The sequence below is a fragment of the Lepidothrix coronata genome, unplaced genomic scaffold (assembly GCF_001604755.1).
Source record: "Lepidothrix coronata isolate B3197 unplaced genomic scaffold, Lepidothrix_coronata-1.0 Scaffold154, whole genome shotgun sequence".
NCBI classification, from domain to species: domain Eukaryota; kingdom Metazoa; phylum Chordata; class Aves; order Passeriformes; family Pipridae; genus Lepidothrix; species Lepidothrix coronata.
The window spans coordinates 1,290,181-1,310,565 of record NW_016690334.1 but is presented as its reverse complement, the minus strand read 5'-3'; the positions used below and the strand labels follow the sequence as shown (position 1 = coordinate 1,310,565).

Below are 20,385 nucleotides of genomic sequence, written 5' to 3'. Positions count from 1 at the left end.
CACAGACTAACCCAGGGCTGTACTGACAGGGATGCAGGCAGAGAGAAACAGAAAATGGAAAGTAGAATTCTGAAACAGATTGTTATATTTAACAATTCCATCTTTGTGGGGTTGTTTTTGTTGTTTTTTTTTTTTTAAATACCAATAAAGTTGTTACTTCATCGTGGAAATTTAAGTTAAGCTGTACACTGGGTTATTTATCTATCTGAAGAACATTCCACATGCAAGCTGGTTTTCTACTACAGAACTCTTTTGTTATGAAAAAGAGCACGTTGGATGTTTTAGGAACGTAAATGTATCAGTTTGGAAACGCCAGTGACTCACTGTGTGTTCTCTGTCCACCTCAAGGATGTTTCTCCTTACTGGGGAGGTTTTCAGACAAAATTGCCGTTTGGGAAAAAAATCAAGGTAAGGAACTATTCCTCTTGCCTTCTCATTTTCAGCTGGCTTCCAAAACTAAGTACTGAGAGGTGTTCACAGACCTCCTTTCTATTTGGAAGTTCAGAAAACAGCTGAAGGCACACAAAATTAGGCTTTTGTGTGAAGAGGAATAAATACCAGTGCAGTTTTCCAGCAGGGATTTCTGGACACCCACACCTACCACACCCCTTGGACAGGAGAGGGTGCCCCTATCAGACCTTCCACAGCTGAGCTACTCCCTCCATGCCTCTGGGAGCAAAAATCACATCTAAATTGTGCTACAGCTGCCTATTCCTACAGTTCTGATACCTTCTTCTAATTCTTTGATCCCGTTTTCATTTTTTAACTCCGTCAGAGAAAGCAGAAGAGGAGCTGGACTGTGTTGCTGCTCAGAAACAAAGCTGCAGAAAGAGCAACACAGCAGAGAAGGCAGAGAAAAGAAGAACCTAAAAAATCCATGCAAGCTTTTAAGGAATGTGGTTCCATAGGATTTGCAGGAGAAAAGATGAGGATGTAGAATCCAGCAGAGATCCCAATTTCCCCAACACTGGGGATGTTCAGAGCTGTTGTTTTGAATGTAGTCCCTGAATGAATGAAACTCCTTCCACGTAGTATTTTGGAAGAGAACAGAGGCTACAGAATTATCTCTTGTAAAATAATATTTAAAACCCTCCCATCAAATGATTTAACTTTCTCATCCTCCTTACTGGAAAGAACTAACTGCATATCATTTCCCACTGTATCCCTAAAGTAACTCCACAGAGGATGTAGTCTTCCTCTGGACATTCCTCTCCCCGAGTTACCAAGATGCTCTCACAATGCACATCAAAAGTGCAGTGCTGGTTGGGGGTTTTTTGCTTGTTTCTCCCCACTGAAACCTTCTGCTCCATAAAAATAAAACTAAAAAGGAAATCCTCCTGCAATCCATGTGTAACATGCTCTCAACCAGGAGCTGGCAGCTACAGCCACATTTTGAGGAACCTGTCATTTTCCTTATAGGAAAAAAAAAAGGAAGGCAGCAGGAAACTCAAGTGTTGTAGAATGATCTAAGCTTCTGGCAAACAATTGAAAATGTGGCCCCAGCATTGTGCTTATTTTCTAGATTTTGTACAGTTTCCTATACCATCCATATTCTTTCCCTTCTCTCCTTCCTCCTTCTCTTCCCAGGAGTTTGCTCTCTCCTGCAAAGGGAATCAACCCTCTCACAGCTACTGAACTCACTCCTCAAATTCTTTTGCTCCTTCTATAAAGTTCTGTTCCTTCAAAGCTGCAGTCTCCAAATTTTCTCTTCTTCAAGGAGAACTGATTTCTGCCCCACAAATCCTCCTCATGGCATCAATTAAACACTGCCCCTTCCCCACAAGCCACTCCTGCTCCAACATTCCCTTTCCCCTCTCTGGGCTCAGCATCTCTCCCCCTGCACCAACAGGAAGCAAAGCAGCATCTGCTCCTTGAGAATCAGGAATAAAGGTTAGGAAAGCTGCCTGCTGCTTCCCTCCCAGGAAGGCACTTGGAAGGAACCAATACTGGCATCTCAGTTATCTGGAACTGGCTTTGAAACCCTACAACATTCCTGGATGAACAGATTGCTGGCAACCATCAGGGGGAAAAAAAAACCCCAAAAACCACAAAACAAACAAAGGATCCAGCCAGGCCTACACATTGCCACACATTCAGGAGGTAACAAAACGAGATTATTTGTATTTTGGGTGTAACTGTGCACAGGTGTGCACACACACACTGCACTGCCTGCGTGGCATGGAAGAGTTTAAACACTCCCAGCTTCCCACAGGTGATGTTCACCTCTCCCAGGTTTCCCCAGCATCAGCCCCNCACACCACACCTGCAGTGTTCTGTGTGCATCCTCCCAGGGCAGTTCGGCTCAGCACTGACCTTGTTGCATTTCCAGTGAAATCAACAGCGAAACTTAATTTGATTTTTGATGGAAAAATGAGCATGGTGGAAGTTACGCCCTTGACAGAGATTTATTCAGGCAGTGAAATGTCACTTCCTACATCCAAGTGCTCAGAGAGTTTGGATTAGCGAAGAACTTTCTTGCAATTCTCCAGGTTTACGTTATTATAAAATTTAGAGCAAGCCTGTTTGAAGGCCAGTGTTGATTCTTCCTCTAAAAGCATCGATCCATATTTCATTATTTGCAGAAAGCAAAAGCTGCCTGATGAGAAAGCCATCGAAGACAAGCAGCCTTAGTTAAGGTGGTGGACTTGGCAACATGCACAAGTAAATCATAGAAATAAACCATTAAGAAAAAATCATCACTTCCACGGGCCTAAAATCATGTACTACTGAAGGAAACTGGAACAGCTTCTCTTACCTCTGGAGTGTTTTTCTTGAACTCACGACTTTGCTCGATAAGTTTTTTCCTGGACTGCTCACTTTCATCTTGCCGGTTTGCCAATATTGTTGCTGTGGTATCGAGCTCTCTCTGAGAAAAACAAAACATAAAACAAGAAAAAAAGAAAAAGGGAAATATTGTCAGAGCTGTGTTTGTCACAGAAATAAAAATCCCTCATACACACATTGGGAATATTGAGGTGGCCGGACCATGGAGCAGTACAGGACAAAGCACCAACCTGCCAGGAATTTACCCCCTGAATTCCATCAAATGAAGCTCCAGAACCTTCCTGATTCCATCCTGCAACCAAAATATCACCATTTTCCATAAAAGCATCCATGGCTTCACCCCAACATTACACAAGACAGCAGCAGTGGCAATACACACATCCTAACAATAACTCCCAAATCCAGGGAAGATTACAGATTATGGACATAATCAAAGTAGGTTTATTTTCACCCGCCTGCTTTTTAAAGATACTGGTTTTCCCCTTTTTGAGTTACTCTATGAAAAAGAAATATTATTAACTCCAATGTTGGTTAACCTTACATTGGTTATGCTTCAGTCACTCTTAATTTCCTATAATATACTGTATATAATTCCACACTGCCACTGCAGTGCTCTTTTCCATTTAAGTTGTTCCTTATTTGAATACAAAATTATCTTTTCCTGTTATTGGAATCAGTTCTTCTAAAATTTTTAGCAGGGACCTCCATTTCCTCTCCAAAACATATCATTTTTAAGCACCTGATGAATGCCAGATTATCTTCCAGCAGTTTCTACCAGGCTGGAGCACAGGCTCCATCTTTTCACAGCTTCCTCCCTGTGTTATCCCCATCCCAGTTTCTGCACTCAGTCCCGTGCTTCCAAATGTCACCATAATAGATTGAACGGGTCACTTATCAGCACACAAACCAACAACACTCAATCTCCTGTGGCAGTTTATGCCTCTTCTGCAGTATTTCCACGTAACATGAAAAAATAAAGGCAAACCCCTCCACTCAGCTAAGCAAAACATTCCCCAAGTCACCTGGAGAACCAAGAATTTATAAAAGGAATTTTGCACTGTTTTCCCCCCTCATTAATTCCAAAGGGGAAAAACCCAGCTATGAGAAAGAAGTTCATGAAAAGTGAGAACAACTTACTACAGCAAGACTGTCTTCAACTCATGCCTCTGCCAAAATGCCTCCAACCTTCATGCAAAGACTCCAGTATTCTCCACCAAAAAACCTGCCACACCTCTGGCATTTGTTTGGAACTCAACCACCTGTAATGGACCAAACCCACAGGCCTGGGACCTCCTGTCATGTTTGAGACCAGATCCCAAATAGGTGCTCAAGATGTTGACTGATGCTAGATACAGCTGCTGGTTTCTAAATACTCTGAAAAAGCCTAATTTCAAATATTAGATACATTTTTTTAATGGATAAATCCTACAACTTTAAATGACTGGATGGATGGACATGGGTTTTATGTGACTCCACAGTTTGAACTGTGGAGGGAAACAAAAAGCCTTGCATAGTTTCCAACTCAAAAGGATCAATACTCCCCCCCCCCCTTTAGGTTTCTTAGCATAAAATTAAGATCCTTTTTTTCCCTAATAAATATATGGACCGTAGTTTTCTTAATCCTTGGAAACAAGCTCAATATGACAAGTGGATTTGAAGCCAGGCAGCAATGCTGGAGCCAGTGACCTAAATATTGTCACTGAAATGCTAAAAAAACCTTCCATATCTGACTTTGAGTAAAGAAACAGGGCAATATGTCCACCAGACCTTGGTTTGGAATTCTGTAACATATGTGAAATCTATTGCAGAAAAGTGGGAAATACTTAACAGTTGGATAAACCACATTTGAAATTCATCCCAGCTAAGTTTATGCAAGAAAAAAGAGCAACAGAAACCAATGTGGTTAAGCAGAACTATAAAGAGCAATATAACGGCTAAGCAGAAGGCTTTTAAAAAATATAAACAATCTGGTACGGCCAGAAACTTGGAAAACTATATTTAAAAAGGAAGCACACATTTGAAGCCAAGCAAAGAAAACACAAGTCACGAAGCAAGAGGGAATTTCAGCAGAGCAAGGAAGCAAACGCTTCGGTTCACGATACGGAGCGCTGGCAACCAACCCCACCAGTGGAAAAGGAGCCTTTTAAAGACCTGTGCTTCCAAGTTTAGAGACAGGAATGAAAAGGAACTGATCAAAAAATAAATAATATTTCATATTTCGTGCTCTAATGAAGAGAAGAGTCAGGCAGCACATGAAAAACAACTTCTTCATCCCCGCTGCTCGACTGATCCCAGTGCCACAGCGCACCCACTCCGGGCGCCTTCCCATTAACTTTCAGAACTCCTTCTGGGACAGGTCTGATAATTTCTCACCACAAAACATTTCCTTATGTGTCATATCAGGCAGAGGCACTGCCAAGGAGAACTGCCAGCACAGAACTGCACTGAACTGTCTCTGACACCGGGGGCTGAAGCCCACGAGCTCAAGGTCTTGCAGAGAACTGATGAGCAACTGATAGTGTGAGATAAAATTCCAGCTGAGGGACAGCAGAAATCCAACACTGTATACATGATCTGATGCAAAATAAGATATTAAATCTCCCAGCTGTGTCATAGTTAATAAGCCCCAAATCAAAACTATTTGGAAAATCACTAATCTTTTCCTCCTTACTTGATTTGAACCGTGTACAATGCACGTTTCGTTTATTTAAACCTAATAACAGTTACAGGGTTACAAACCACAAGCATTAATGGCAGATTTTTCATACTTTTGTAACTTAATCTCATGAGATAGCCCAATTTTTGTAAAAATTCAACGTGGCCAATGCATTATTTCTGCAAGCAAGCACGTATTAAGGAGCAAGCAGAAGTAAATTTGGTACTACAAACCTGAGCACTTTGTATCACTCAGAGGTATCCAAGCTTCCCAAGCCTTGCAACCACTCTCTAAGTAGATATCAAGTGAAAGGAGATGTAATTCTGTGCGTTGGAGAGTCCTTTAGAGTGCAACAAAACCAGGAACCCATGGCTCAGCATCACTCTCCACACCTTTGAAATCAAAAAGGTTCCAATGAAAAGCAAAGAGAAACCAGGGCTCAAAGGTGTTGCAGCAGTGACCTGGCTACGGAAAGGATTCAAAGCCTGGAAGCTTTAGTTCCACTGATTCAACAGTGGCTAATAAAGATTCTGGCCCAAAATAGCCCCCATTCAATCACCCCTGCAGAAAGGGAGTCACTGCTTGGAGCACATTTTGAGAGAGAACAAGCAAGACCATTATCCTTCCCCTGCCCCAAAGTCCCATCGATTTAGGGCAGAGACAGTTCATAGATAACTAAAGAACTCTCTCCAGGGTTTCTGCTTTGACCCATTTCAACAAATTTATTGGGGGTGGGAGGGAGGCAGTGGGAGGAGAGGAGACAAGAAAGTCTTGTGCTCCTGAGTGCGAGAGTCATTAGAAGCAATCCCCAGAAAACAAACATTAAAAGGTTTCTTTCATGCAGTGCAGAAATAAAAACTCTAAAACTAGGAGGGTCAATCTGCTATCCCCTGTAACAACAATCACCTTGAAGCAAATCTGTCTTCTTTTAATGCAAGTACTTCCAGCCTCTGGATCCCCAGGAGCCTCCCTGTTCATCCCACCTCTGTCAGCCCCGTGCCACAGCGATGGTGTGGCTGCATGGGATCCACCACAGCACAGCGAGCCTGCCAAAAACACCCCAGCCTTCCCCTCCTGACTTCTGTTGCACTGAATCAGCCCCCCCTAGGCCCCATCTGTGCCTACAAGGACTTGTACCAGTGCAACAGGGAGGTGGGAAAACACAGCTGGAGCAAGGGGGCTGGTGGAATCCCCCTTTTCCAACCCGCAATTAGGTTGACCCCAAGTAATTATGAAACTCCAGGCTCACTGCAGGCAGGTTTCAAGGTTGTTTCTTTCACAGCTCATATGTCTTTCCCTTCTAGATGCATTCCTTGATAATCACCAAGCCAACAGGTCCACACCACTGACCAGTTCAGCACAACAAGTCCTTCCCTTTCCATAATGGGAAGCTTTAAGCCAGTCCTTCCATGCCCAAGACCTGCCAGTGGCTGGCTGGCAGCTCTCAAAGCTGAGTCTCAAAAACTACTCACTTGGGAAAATGATTCTAAAAAGAAATTGGGCTTTCTTGGACATTTATGAAGCTTCTGTTCCCCCACCCACTTTTAACAGCTACTGGCCACTGCCCTGACATGGGCATTTCACAACCAAAGGAACCAACACACCTCAGCATCCCTGTTCCCCTCATAATCATAACTAGTCCTCAGTCTCTGCTCAGAACCAGTATTCTCATGTTTCACATGGAAAAAGTTTTAAAAAGCTGTAAGTAACTGCGATGTAACCGTATCCTAAAATTTTGTAATTCTCCCATATTAAAATGTTTAATCCCTGCTGCATTTACCACAAAGCTCTTTCACTGGAGCAAGAAACACATATCACAACCTTGGGACAAACTGATTCTTTTCTGGTAGGCTTCTAGTCAGGGCACAATGCCCAGGCTGTGCCTTCCAAAGCCTTACACGTGGCTGCAGGGGTTAGCAGGACATCAGGAAGAATTTCCTCACTGAAAGGGTTGTCAGGCATTGGAAGGGGCTCCCCAGGGAGGTGGTGGAGTCACCATCCCTGGAGGTGTTCAAGGAACAACTGGATGTGGCACTCAGTGCTCTGGTCTGGCTGACAAGGTGGTGTTTGATCAAAGCTTGGACTTCACGGCCTTGGAGGTCTTTTCCAACGTTAATGATTCTATGATTCACCATAAACCTCATTTTCCTTATTACAAGGACAGACACAAATCACAACTTCACGTAGGTCAGGAATTTTCTGCCAGTAAATGTAGCAGTAACCACTTCCCCCAAAATCTTGTGTCTGTGCATTCAAGGTATTTCCCTTCACCATCATTTCAATCGGCTCCCCAGTCTACGTGATAATCTGCCACTGAAAGGAGTTTTCAGTAGTCTCATTTCTGTTTTCATCCTCTCGCAGGATTGCATTTGTCACAGCTATCAAAGCTCTCAATGTAGCTTTTTGCAATTTTTAATTTCCCATTAAAGGCGAATTTCCCGGTGCGAGGATGACACCAGCGTGGAAGCGTCTGGCACAACTCCGCACACGCACAGCCTACTTGTCTTGGGGAGATTTTACACTTCCCTAACTGATACATTAGGCAATCCACCCTTCAGTCTTCCAACCCCATCGCTCTCACCTGCTCAGGAGCCCGATTACATAAGTATTTCAGAAATATTTCAGACACCATAAACCACTTTGCCGGCTCGTTGTGTTCCTCTGGAAAAACAAAGAGGTGCGTTCACCTGATAAAGCTCCTGATTATGACCACGGGAGTGACCACAGAGCTGACACTGGGAATTTTTATTTAGGCCTGTTTTGACTGTAAAACCAGGCCCCAGTTCCAAGCTGAAAGCGCTCAGAAAGGTAAAACACTGCAAGAATTCTGTAAGCGGAGTTTGTGGCGGCCTCGCTGTGAAGCTCCTTCTTAACACAAGCACAAGGAAAGATCAGAGAGTCCAACACAAGTGCAACTCAAGAACCACCATCTCCGGCCTCACAAATCAACAGTGACTGATGAACAAATAAAGCAAACACCAGAATACCTGCACTTTGCACTCCCAGAGGAAAATTAAAAAAAAAATAAATTAAAAACCCCATCAGTGTTAAAACATGTTTCTTAAGAAGCATTTTGCCACTTGGTAAACTGATGCAACTGCCCTTCACACGCAGAATTAGTCAGGAAATTTCAATAAACAGGGTTTATTTCCGCGTACTGAAGTCATTTGACTCCAAGTAAGTTTTAAACAAGCTTTGACTGGAACGATCTGGGGCTCCCTGCAATCCTTTTGCACAGGGAGTCAATGTGTGTGGTGGCCACTGCACAGAGCAAAGAGAACAAGAACAGAGGTGCCGAGGAGCCTTCAGTAAAATACCTTAACTAACAGGTTACTGAAAGAAAACCAAACAAAAGGAAAATGTAAAAAAAATGGGTGTTGTGGCTTTGTCTGTTCACAAGAACACCAGCCACCACCACAAATGCAGGCAAAGCCTATCAAACAATCTTGCAAGAGGGGAAAGCTTGTACTGGCTTTTCTACAGGAGCTCCTATCAGCATAAAGCAGCCACACAAGTACCAGGAACAAATGCACTGTGAGGGGAAAAGCCTGCCAGTGCCAGAGCCAACAGGATTGTGCCTGTCTGTTCTTCTACACCTCCAATTCAAGCCTTTTTAGAAAATGCAAAGAATTGGAGACTGTCCAGAGCTATAAAGATCTTAACGCCAAAGGTCTGTATTGAACAAGCTTTTGCTCTCGCTCAGCAAAATAATGAAACGTTGCCTATTTGTTTCAAAAGGGTTTGTCTCCTGGCATTACTTATTCCCTCCTTCCATCCTCCTCAAACCAAGGTGCATTTGGGGCTGAAGGATGTCTGTGCATGTCCCAGGTCCAAGAAGCAGCTCCCGGGCTGGGTCTCCACTGCTGGTGACTGTGGCACCACGTGGGTGATCTGCTGCCTTCTCTACAGAAATGAGGCTCCTGCTTCACTCACAGCACCCTCAATCTTCACCCCAAAGCTTCTCTACTCCTCTTGTTCCCAAGCTTCTACCCCAGACTGTCAAGTCATGTCTTTGTTCCCACCAGGTCCGTCTACCCTCACTTCATTCCTACTGCACAGCGACAATCACCTTGAGCACTGGGCAAGATAAAAACCAGCTGGAAGGTGTTTTTTACCAGACCCCAGCAGCACTCCCTGCTCTCTGCATCTCCAAGCCTTCTCCAAAGCTGCTCCCCCACAGAAGCTCCACTGCCCTCACCACGATGGTGTGAAACCACCAGCTTCCATTACCTCACCCAAAGACCTGCAGCTTGGGTTCAACACCCGGCAAAGGAACTGTCAGCAAACCTCCTCCAGCAGTTACTTAACACTCTGCTCGGTTTTGCATTGCAGTTCATCACACTTTTAAAGGACATAAATCTCCTAAAAAGCAAATGCAAGTGTTTGCTGGGGAGAGGGCTCCCTTCGTTCTGCAAACACAGCACGTCCCCAGCCAGCCGGCTGCGGATCCCATCCCGGGGGGAACTGCCTGCAACTTCACCCACGTTGGTTTTCACACTCTTCCACTTAAAAGTAGAAGTTCAAACTAATTGCTTCAATAGCTACAACAGAAAAGGCCAAAAAGTAATGAGTTAATTTTAGTGTTGCTGCAGTGAGGCTTCCCAGAAGGTAGGATTTCAGATGGATAACAAGGCGACAGCGGGAGCTGCTCCATCTTGGAGCAAAAACCTCCTCACCCCTCATCAACTGATCATGGAATAAGTCACAATACAACCCTGTGAACTCCTGCTCAACTGCCCTATGCAGCTGATGGCTTCCTACATATAAAATTAACTTAGTTAATCACATACATGCTGGTTAATTACTTTGAAAGAAGCAAAGAAAATGCTCCAGCTTAATATCGGTGACTTTCAGGGCAGTTCAAACTACATCTTCTTCTGCCAAATAAAATAAATTATGGGAAACCAAAGGAAACCCACTGCTGCTTGCAAAGACCTTGCCTAGGCAAGACACAATGTAAACTGCATCTGCTAGACCTCCTATCTCCTTGGGTGATCAAAAGCTGACCAAGATGCAAGGCCAGCAGCCGTGCTCAGCAGAGCTCTGACCACACCACAGCAGACAAATTAGCCCTTCTTTTAAGTGGCCACAGAGAACACAACAACCACACTATGGAGATCACAGCACACTGAGGCTGCCCTTCCCTCCTCCCCCCTTTGGGGCAGGAGGAACCTCCCCAGTCCCATTCTCAGCCTTCCCCTCACACGGGCAACAGGGACTGGAACAGCTGCACATGGGAAGGACAGCAAGGGAAAAAAATACAGCTTAGCCATATTTCTGATCCCAGCAAATCAGGAGGTTTCAGCCAGGAGGAGCACAGAATCCATGATTCATAAACCACATTTTTTGTAGACCATCATTAAAGGCGCTTTGGCCCTTAAATGAAAAAAATGTATTAAAAAAAAAGGAAATTAACTGATGACTAATTACAATCTAGTTGATGCACTACCCTTCTCATTTGATTCAAGCAGCCACCGTGCTCAGGTGCCATTTTGTAATTACACACCACCACTGACTACAGCTAATTTCTGCTTCCAAGGAAGATCCGATTCATGAGCTACATTAAATAATTCCTTTGACCGCAGATCAAAGTAAAACGTAATTCTAAAAGTCTGGTTTAAATAACAGAAAGTCCAACCCTTTAACTAAGCTCTGTTACATCATTCAGAGTATTGAGTTACCTCCTTCCCAGCCTAAGCCTTGCTGGTAAATGAACCATGACCAAGCTTTAAGCGAGACACAAACTGTAACACAGGCCAGGATTTATAACTTGCTAAACAGGTCACCACCAATAAATCAATAATATATATATACACACACAGAGGTTTGTTTCAGTGTGAGTTACTCAAAATAAACTCCTAAATGAAACCAAACTTGTTGCTCAGGTTTTATTTAACTTCACCCAACTCTCCTAAGTACGCTGCCTTTTAGAACAAAAATTCACAATTAATTTTTTCTTTGATGACACATGTTATTAGTTTTATTTTTAGGGTTTTTTTAACAAGGTTAACCAGGACAGACAGACCAATGTCTGTCCCGAGTCCATCACAGCCACCACTCAATAATCCTTCAGTCTCCAAATGCAATTTCCAATTTCCAAGCTACTTAAGATGTTTCCTAACATTGGGATATAAAATATTTACCAACAAAAGTATAAATACACACTAAAAAAACAACCTAAAAATACTTTAGAAACCACATTTCAACAAATTCCTTAAGGGATAGGAAAAAATTACCACGGACTTGAACTAACCACCTCATGGTTCACTCTCTTCTCATGTTTTTTGGGCATTGCAGAAACGTGATAATGGATGAATAAACTATCCTACCATGACAAATATGGTTCGGAAAGATGGGGCTAGGAATAACTTGGAATTTCTGGTTATTAGTTTAAAATCCTTAACCACAGGCACGTGCACTAGGGAAAACCTATAAAATATAGATTGAAAATGCTGTCCAGTGGCCCCCTTCGAGGGGGCCTTTTACTGCTGGTCCAGGGACGTGTTTAAATGCTGATGTTGTTCCTTGACTGGTGGCCCTTCTTGCCTGTGGAAGAGCCGCTCCATGGGCACAGGGCAGGGACGGCGGCGCCCGGCGCAGGAAGCTGGATGGGGAACTCGTGTTAAGAAATAAGCAGTAACAAAAAACAAGATCAGAAGAACGTTACTGGCAAGTGAAATTGCTGTTTGATAAACACTTTGAGCAGGAAGAGTATTTGGCAGAGGGTTTTCAGAGAACGGTCCTTGACTCCTGACTAACGGGCTTCCTCCCTTGGTCCGAGTTTGTTGACTTTCTGGGCACGCTGGAAGGTTTAGGCAAGTTTCCCATGATGGGAAAAATAAAGCTTTGCTGAGAAGTTGCCCGTGAGTGCAATTGGTGGATGTTTTCTAAAAAATTACAGATATAAATAGGAAACAAGAAAGCAATGTTTTCTTTATTTAGGTTTTTCCTACTACTGAAGTCCCATTTAGGCGTCTCGGTTTTCTTTCTGATCTAAATCCCAAGCAGTGACTCAGTTTGGCAGGACAACACAAGACGGGAGAAACGTGTACTCGGTGTCTAATGCCAACAGCAAGCATGACATACCTTGGACAATTAAACAGAAGGCGAGATTTTGAAGCCTTTCGGATTTTTTTACAGGTTTTTGTATTTAATCTGGATGATTACAGTCCAGCAGAAACAAACATCAACCACGCTTCCCAGCTGAACTGAAATCGAGAGGCAGAGGCGGTGGAATGCAGAATGCCTTTTCTAGGTGTTTCCCAACAACATATTGCAGTACTTAGTTAAGCTCATTTTCTGTGACATGAAAAGGAAAATAGCAGAATTGACTCATGAAGCAAAATTAGCTGATGCACAGTCACAAGGAGGCTCGGAGCTGACAGCACACAGAACTGCACATAACAAAAACTAACGTGCTTCACGTTAATAATGGTGCAAGCTGGTTTCAGAACCACAAGGACTATTCTCTGTGTTTGTAACACGGACTGACCATTTTTTAAATCAACATTTCTGGCAGCAAACCCTCAACTGCCCATCAGGAATTACCTACAGACCTTCTAGAAATGCTGCTTTAAGAAAGGCATACATGAGATAGTTTTTAAACCCTGCAAATCTGGAATTTCCAATCAGTAGGTGCCTCCCAGGACGAGCACCAAACCATGGACAGCTGATGTCTGCTTGCTCCACGGACACAACTAAGGTAGACAGGGCAGCTAAAACACTTTTTTAACCACAAAAAACCCTCTTCAGTGATAATTCACAGGATTCCTCCACTCTTCACTGTGGCAAATCACCCTAAACTGAAAACAACAGATTTAGCTGCAGTGGCACTGTCAACCTCGCTACGATACACTGGCACTAAAAAGTCCTTAATTTTGGCTATCAAATACAATTTCAATTTCTTGCACTTTAGGGCACTAAAAACAATTCTGTGAAGACTCTGTGTTTACAATCCCGCAGTAAAGAATGCAGCTGTCTCAATCAGTGCTGATTGTCTGTTAATTAGCTCAGTTTTACAAGCTGATGGAACAGATTACTTCATTCCCTCCCCACGCTCAGAAAGAAACTACAAATACACTTATCTACAATACAGTAATTTTTGCTTCCCAGCAATTTGGGGAGGTAGATGATGTACCAGGGACACAAGTGATCTCATTACCAAGAAATCATTTGTTTTTATCTTTCCAGGCACTCTGTCATGCAGTGATTTTCAGTCCATATATATAAATACACACATATATTTCATTCCTGTATGAAAACTGAAATAAAGAGCACCACTTTCTAATACAGCAGAACTACCTCCCCTCTCTTTTGCTGTGGCTGAAACCAAGTAGATGATATTTAAGGTCCCTTCCAACCCAAACCATTCTATGATTGTAGGATCATCCAAGTCCTTTAGGAACAAAAGCCAGGTCCTCATGAGTAACTCCCTATCTGTATCAGGTATTTAATCAGAATCACATTTTTGACCCCAAACCAGCACTGAATTTTGGAATTTAAAGCAGCAAACTGCAGGTTTTTAGTCAACAGTCTGAAGTTGCTGTCAGCATTCTTCATCCCCAACAAACCACAAATAAACAGCTGGGTTACCTCTGAGCCACCCTCTCAGATTCACAGCCTCCAGGATCTCCATCCTTTATCTAGACACTCTTGAAGAGATGCCAAAATTTAGCTTTCACGTATGCAAATGAGAGCTTGGACACCCTCATCCAAATGCCAGCAAACACTTCTGTTGAGAAAACCAATGGAATATGATAAAGCCCTAGGCCTGACAGTATGGAAGCCTGATCCAAAAACGCCTCTTTTGAGATGACAAAACATGCTACACATTATATCAAACAACAGAGGTTTCACTTTGAGACTGATGTTCTTTCTCAGTTTAGATCCTTCATGATTAGACAAAGAAGAAAAAAGTTGTAGTTAAAGAATATCGATGTATTTAAAAGAAAACTCATTTCATGTAACCACTAAGCTTATTGCAGAAGCAGCAAGTGGACAAATACAAAGTCCCACAAAACCATGGAATTATCAGACCACCAGAGCTGGGCTTTGGCAGCGTATCTGGGTGATAAGTACAAAGGATAATCTAAATAAAACAATAATTTTTTTCTCCACAAAGACATCTGCAGACATCTGCTTCCACAGCAGCATCCCAGAGAGCCTAAAATCTCTTAAGGCTTTTCAGATTTCAGTATAAGGAAAAAATGAGAGTTTAATTTTTGCATCCCAAGCAGATCCCTGAGAACACCTGGCAGAAAATTCTCTGGATCCACAGAACCAGCACCAGAGGAGGAGAAAGCCTGAAATGCAGCTTTCACCTCACATTGGAGATGTTAACCTGCACAATAAGGGAACCAAGACCACCTAAAGCCTGATTACTTTTTTCAGCCATCGTTTTTCACTTAACTTCAGCTAAATCACGTCTCTACAATCCTATAAGCCCTTCTTTCCCATCACCCAGGAAAAAGACATTTACCATACGATCCTGGTTTCCAAAGTTCTTACGCAAACCAATATAAAAATGGAAGGGGGGTGTCTGGTTTTGTTGGGAGGGGTTTTGCTTATTTGTTTATTTTTCAATAGAAGTTTTATCCTGATACTTCTTTGGTATGTTTTGTTGTCTGTCTCAGTCTTTAGGCCAGCTGGTTGGCTTTGCTGCTTGAACACCAAACGAGCCACCTTTGCTCAACGCGCGGCATCAAGCGCTTACACTCGCTAAGGCAGCCCTGGCTATTCCTGCTGCAACACTCCGGCACTTCCTTGGCTTTCACGTGCCAGGGCACAGACAGCTACAACCCTGGGAAGTTTCACCAGTGCTCCTCTTGAACTGGTGCCATTCCCTCGGCTGCCTGACGTTGCAACATCCCCGTTGCACCTCATCTCTTCCCACACGGGGAGGAGGCAGAGCCGCAGCGCTGTGAGAACTCCTGCGACCACGGCACCTCAGGCACTCCAGGGGAATCCATCCAGGCACTCCCGGGAATGTTAGATTCCTGTTAGAAGAGCCTAATTTGGGAAGGGATTTCTAGCTGCTGTTCCATGCACCAGTGCAAATTAAGTGTTGTCAGTAAGCCCTCAGCGCTATTCCCCACAGCGGCTCTGGCTGTATGAGTTACGTGACTGTAAACCAATCTTTGATCTTTGTGCTCCCTGTGCAGCGACAGCCGGGGCTCTGCAGATGAAAAACCCCCAAAGGACTTGCCAACCTTTCCCCAGCACTCAGCAGGACACACTTTAGGGTTTAACTGGCGCAGGTTTGCTGTGGGATGGACTCCGAAACGTTGGGAAATGTTTGGGAAAAAGCAAAGTGTGTTACCTCAGTTACCTCTTCAGGGCACCAGCATTAAAGAAGCTACAAGGCAAAACAACCACCTACACACACTTCCCTATTTTCGTGTAAAACCTCACTTGATCTGTTGCTCTGTGCTTCAAGCTTTGTATTTTATACATTTCTAGACAGATAAAATTACGCTCTAGAAAACTGTCTGTGATAAAAGGGGAGAGGGACCTACAGCACCAGGTCAGGAATATGCTTTGAAAGAGGTTTCTCCCGTGTTTCTGCCCAAATTGTAATAAGGATGGCAAAAATCACCAACAGTTAAACAACAAAGACTCCTCCTTGCCCATCTTCTCACAGGCACTGCAGCAGCCCTGCACTGCTCCCTTTGCTCCACGGATAGAGGCTGTTTAGAGAAATGATGCAGAATGCCTTTCCTCCTTCTGACACTCCTGCAGTGTGTCCTAATCTTGTGCTTTAATCCAGCCCTTTGTGGGTAAGGAATAAGCCTACTGCTGCATTTTAATACTGACTACACACATCAGTCCAAAAAAGCCTTTACAGCAAGTGCCCTAAATATCCAGCCAAAACAGAATGACAAAATTACACATTACTTTTGTCATTACACGTTCTCCTTTACCATATGTCTAAGGTAAGTAGAATGTACCTACATAATGGATTCAGCCCTGGAGTAAAGCTGGACTGCTGAGGCTGGTGAACCTGAGGTAACACTCCATCACTTATTTACTGCATCTCTAAAGCATTTCAGATTCTAAGCTGAATATATATTTCACACAGTACCAAAACTTTTAAATATCCACAGGAAGATTTCATTTTTATAGGCAATAAACATTAAATCTAAAGGACTGGAACATAAAAAGTGTTTTAATACCATATAAATCACCTTTCCCTAGACAGAATAAATCTCTGAAGGTTTTAAGGACTGCAATATAAATTTTTATGGCAAATTATCTACATAGGAATTACTTGCATGAGATGCACTTTCACTTCTCTCTCTCATTTGCATAGTGCTGACAATCTTTTCAATCAAAACGTTCAATCCAATTTGGAAAGTCCAGAATACAATACTGGGCTAAATGCTGGGTGGTGGGTTCCTCCTCCTCTTCATCAGGAGCCTCCTGACTGCTGCTCTCTATCAAACACAGAAGTTGGCTTTGCAAAGGTAACAACACCAATATGGAGAAATTAAGGCTCAGATGAACAGCTACACCTTCTTTCAAAAGCATTTGTGTCTTTCCTAACACAGGAGCCTTCTACAAGCCCTGACAACTCAGCAGAGATCATTTCATGCTGTGAGCAACAGTCCTAAAGCAAGGAGTGACACAGTCTGAATTGAGCAGCAACAGCCCAAATCATTCTTTGGGATGCTCAGAAGGGACATTTTCATTGCAAAGGTGGTACAGCACTGATAGGGCATGACAGGGGGATCTCCATCTGTGGGGAATCCCAGTGCTCTGCTAGGACAAAGCCACAGTAGAGCTGACCTAGGGTGGGTGACAGTCCCTTCCAAGCAGGACATCAAGCCAGAGACACGCCGGAGGTTCCTCCCATCCAACGTGTCCACAATGCTGAGTTCTATCCTTTGTATGCCTCCAAAGGAGACCAAATCTAGGGAGATGACACATTTCTACAAGGCTCCAACTTCCAACTAAACAGTTAATAACCACAGAAGGTGAGAGGCTGAATATTATTCATGGTGAAACAGTAAGTGATCACTCCCGAGAGCTTCTGTCCCGGCCTGTCGGTGTAAATACTTCCTCATAACTAAAGCAGAAACAGGCACGAGATGTGTAATTCCCGAGCCTCCAAAGCACACACATCCTCAAAGGACAGGCCCCACAGAGGTGTGGTGTACCACTGTTACCAAAAATACCCTGCTTTATTCACCGTTTCATTACAGCAAAAAAATGTGCTGACAAGGATTCTCACAGAAACGGCCAGAATTAGTTCTTGGAAAACCTCCTGTTGCCTTGGAGTCAGGGCTGAAAATGTGCTCGGTGCTTCACCGAGTCCTCCCCTCCAGGGAATTCAGGGTAAATGCAAACTTAAAGCACCTGAAGGACAGCTAAGTCCCAAAGAAAAAAATAAGGAAAGGGGAAAAAAAAAAAAAAGGAGGCAGTTTGCAAAGAGACCCAAGAATAGCACTGCTTTTTTTCCAATGTATATTTCCCTTAAAAAATATTTTCAGGACTTCTGTCCTACCAGTCAAATTAAGATAACACAGCAGAGGAAGAAACACAAGTCGGTTCCCAGACGGTTTCCTATGCTTCAAAGGTATTTATTTAATAAGTACCACGTATGGATAAAATGAGATCATCAGCCCAGTCATAAGATGGTTCTCCAAATTTTTAATGAAACCTTGCCCTGTTTGATTTACAGAGTGAGGGCTGGTGCCCGCTGACTGCAGGAAGCACATGCAGCAACCTCGAGTGCCAGAACGCCCCGAGACGTTGGAGGGTGTAAAAATTACTGCTCCAGGAGGGGAGGGAAAAGAATATTGAAATTTATGAAAGGCAGGGGCTTGCAAAATAAAAAATTACAGGGCCATTTCCAAGACACAAAGTTTTGGCCAATGAAATGAGGTATTTGCTTTCTATCTGATGAAGGAGTGAAGTGACATAAAGCTTTCTTCCATATGATTTCACAAGCTTTTATTACTTTTCTGAGTTATCTTTGAATCTAGAGGATGGAATATTATTTTCTTTTGAAACATCAGGTTGTTGCTAGTCTTCCCACTTGTACAATCCACAAAACCTATTAACATTTTCAGTAATTAATGCTAATACTTGAGAAAAAAAGCCATTGTGTTAAGAAACGCTTTAACAAGATCAAGAAAGAAAACAAGTGCTTTTCAGACTGTACATAATTTATTTTGCTACATGATTTTTTTTTTTTCCCCACAGAAAACCAAGTAGGGACTACGTATCACTCCGTTCAGGCCTCATCTTCATTCTTCTCTTTTCCCTCTTTCCCCACAAGTACAAATTTTACAAAAACATTCTTTTCCTCACCACAGAAAACTAAACACTTAAATAGACCAGTTCCTCTCTGAACTTCCCTTTTGGGGGTGGGAAGAAAGAGGGAGAAAAAGAGCTTTTGGGCTTTTCTCTGCCCACACTCTTAAGCAGTTTGGTGGATGGGAGCCGTCTTATTGGATTTTTCTCTTTAATCCTTTGAATGTAGGTTTATTTTTAATTAATTGGGCCCCTGCAAAAGATGAGTTTCAAATGCTCCAGGATCACAAATATTTCTACTTGAGGCCCACAAATGCAGCTTTGTAAGGGGGAATATCAAGACCAGCTCACCTGGCTTTCCATAGGGTGTAAGAGCACACGGATGAGTTCAACACACGGGAGCAAGAACCAGGACTTCCCTTTAAGTCAGGCTGATGAACTTCATCATACTGGAACCAAGACACACTGAACTGGAAAGTCTGAGTCAAGTTGTGGCTGCTTTCCCAAACAGATCATGAAAGAATATTCAGCCCTAAACTTAGAGCAGCACAACTATGTATTTTATAGGATATTTATCTATGAATCAGCAGATCACACACTTGAAGGCCAGACATTCTTCCCACTCCAGCCTTTAGTCATTCGACCAGGGGAGCCAAGAAAGAACACGCTGAAGAAGTTTTGCACCGGTTCTTTCCAGAGGAGGTAAAAAAAAGGGTTAAAAAAAATGAAATAAAATTAGGAAAACAGCAAGCCTGAAGCGAGCAAATAGAGAAATTCCAAGAGGAAGAAGCAGGGATCTGGAATGCCAAGGCAAACCACTCTTGCTGCTTTGGGGTGGGGTGGAGGACATCTTCAAAATAACTACCTTTTAAGTAGCTTGAGCTTACAGTCAACCCCCCTGGCTAAAACACACAACCAAAAGGTAAGTAAATTCCTTGGAAAATGAATAATTTTAAAGAAGAACTGAAAGCTGAACAAAGGTTTGGTACGTGGGTCAGAAGGGGCCCTTCAAGCCCACAGAGCTCAGAAGAACCGCTGAGCAAAAGCTGCACTTGACATGATGTGACTCCATTCCTGCAGCCCCCTCTCCTCATGTAAACCCACGCTACATTCCTTCAACACAGTGAAGGTTTTCCACCCAGGTAAATCACCTAATAGACCAAAAAAAAAAAAAATAAAAAATCCACAGACCATTGTACATCCTGCTGTAATTTGGCAACAGAAGGCGGCATCAGGGAATAAATTGTTTCTGCTCACTAAAGTATGATTTTGCTATTATAAGTTATAGCCATTTGAACTTAAACATTAGTGAAAATTAATGCAAACCCACGCCTGCCCACAGGCACCCACCAGCAGTTGGGAATTGGCTCCTGAGTTTGCCTGAAGCACTTCTGTGCGTGCCAAGAGCACGGGGATGGACGGGGGGATTGGTGGGACCGGGGCTGGGGCTTGGTTTGCCCCACACAGAAGGCTGTGTTTGAGTGTCCCCAGCAAGCACCATAACTGGAGTGGGGGCCCCAAACTGGGCAATTTGGGCACAGAAAGATATGTCAGAACTTCAGCGCTGGCACCTTCTTCAATTACTTACCCTAAAATGATGTGGGTGTTTGTGGAAAACTGTAATCCAGAGCCTAAACCACAAGGCCTTTCTGGATGGTACTGACAAGACCAGAGCATCTGCTGTCAAGTTT

At 43.2% G+C, this 20,385-nt stretch overlaps 1 protein-coding gene across 7 annotated transcripts in view; it reads right to left on the bottom strand.

Annotated features, from left to right (window-relative positions):
- Positions 1 to 20,385, bottom strand: part of CUX1 (cut like homeobox 1) — a 272,065-nt gene that overhangs the window by 218,356 nt on the left and 33,324 nt on the right. For all 7 annotated transcript variants that reach the window (XM_017828880.1, XM_017828881.1, XM_017828884.1 and 4 more), the window contains exon 2: positions 2,756 to 2,866. In XM_017828880.1, the coding sequence (XP_017684369.1) occupies positions 2,756 to 2,866 (111 nt within the window). The remainder of the gene's footprint in view (positions 1 to 2,755; positions 2,867 to 20,385) is intronic.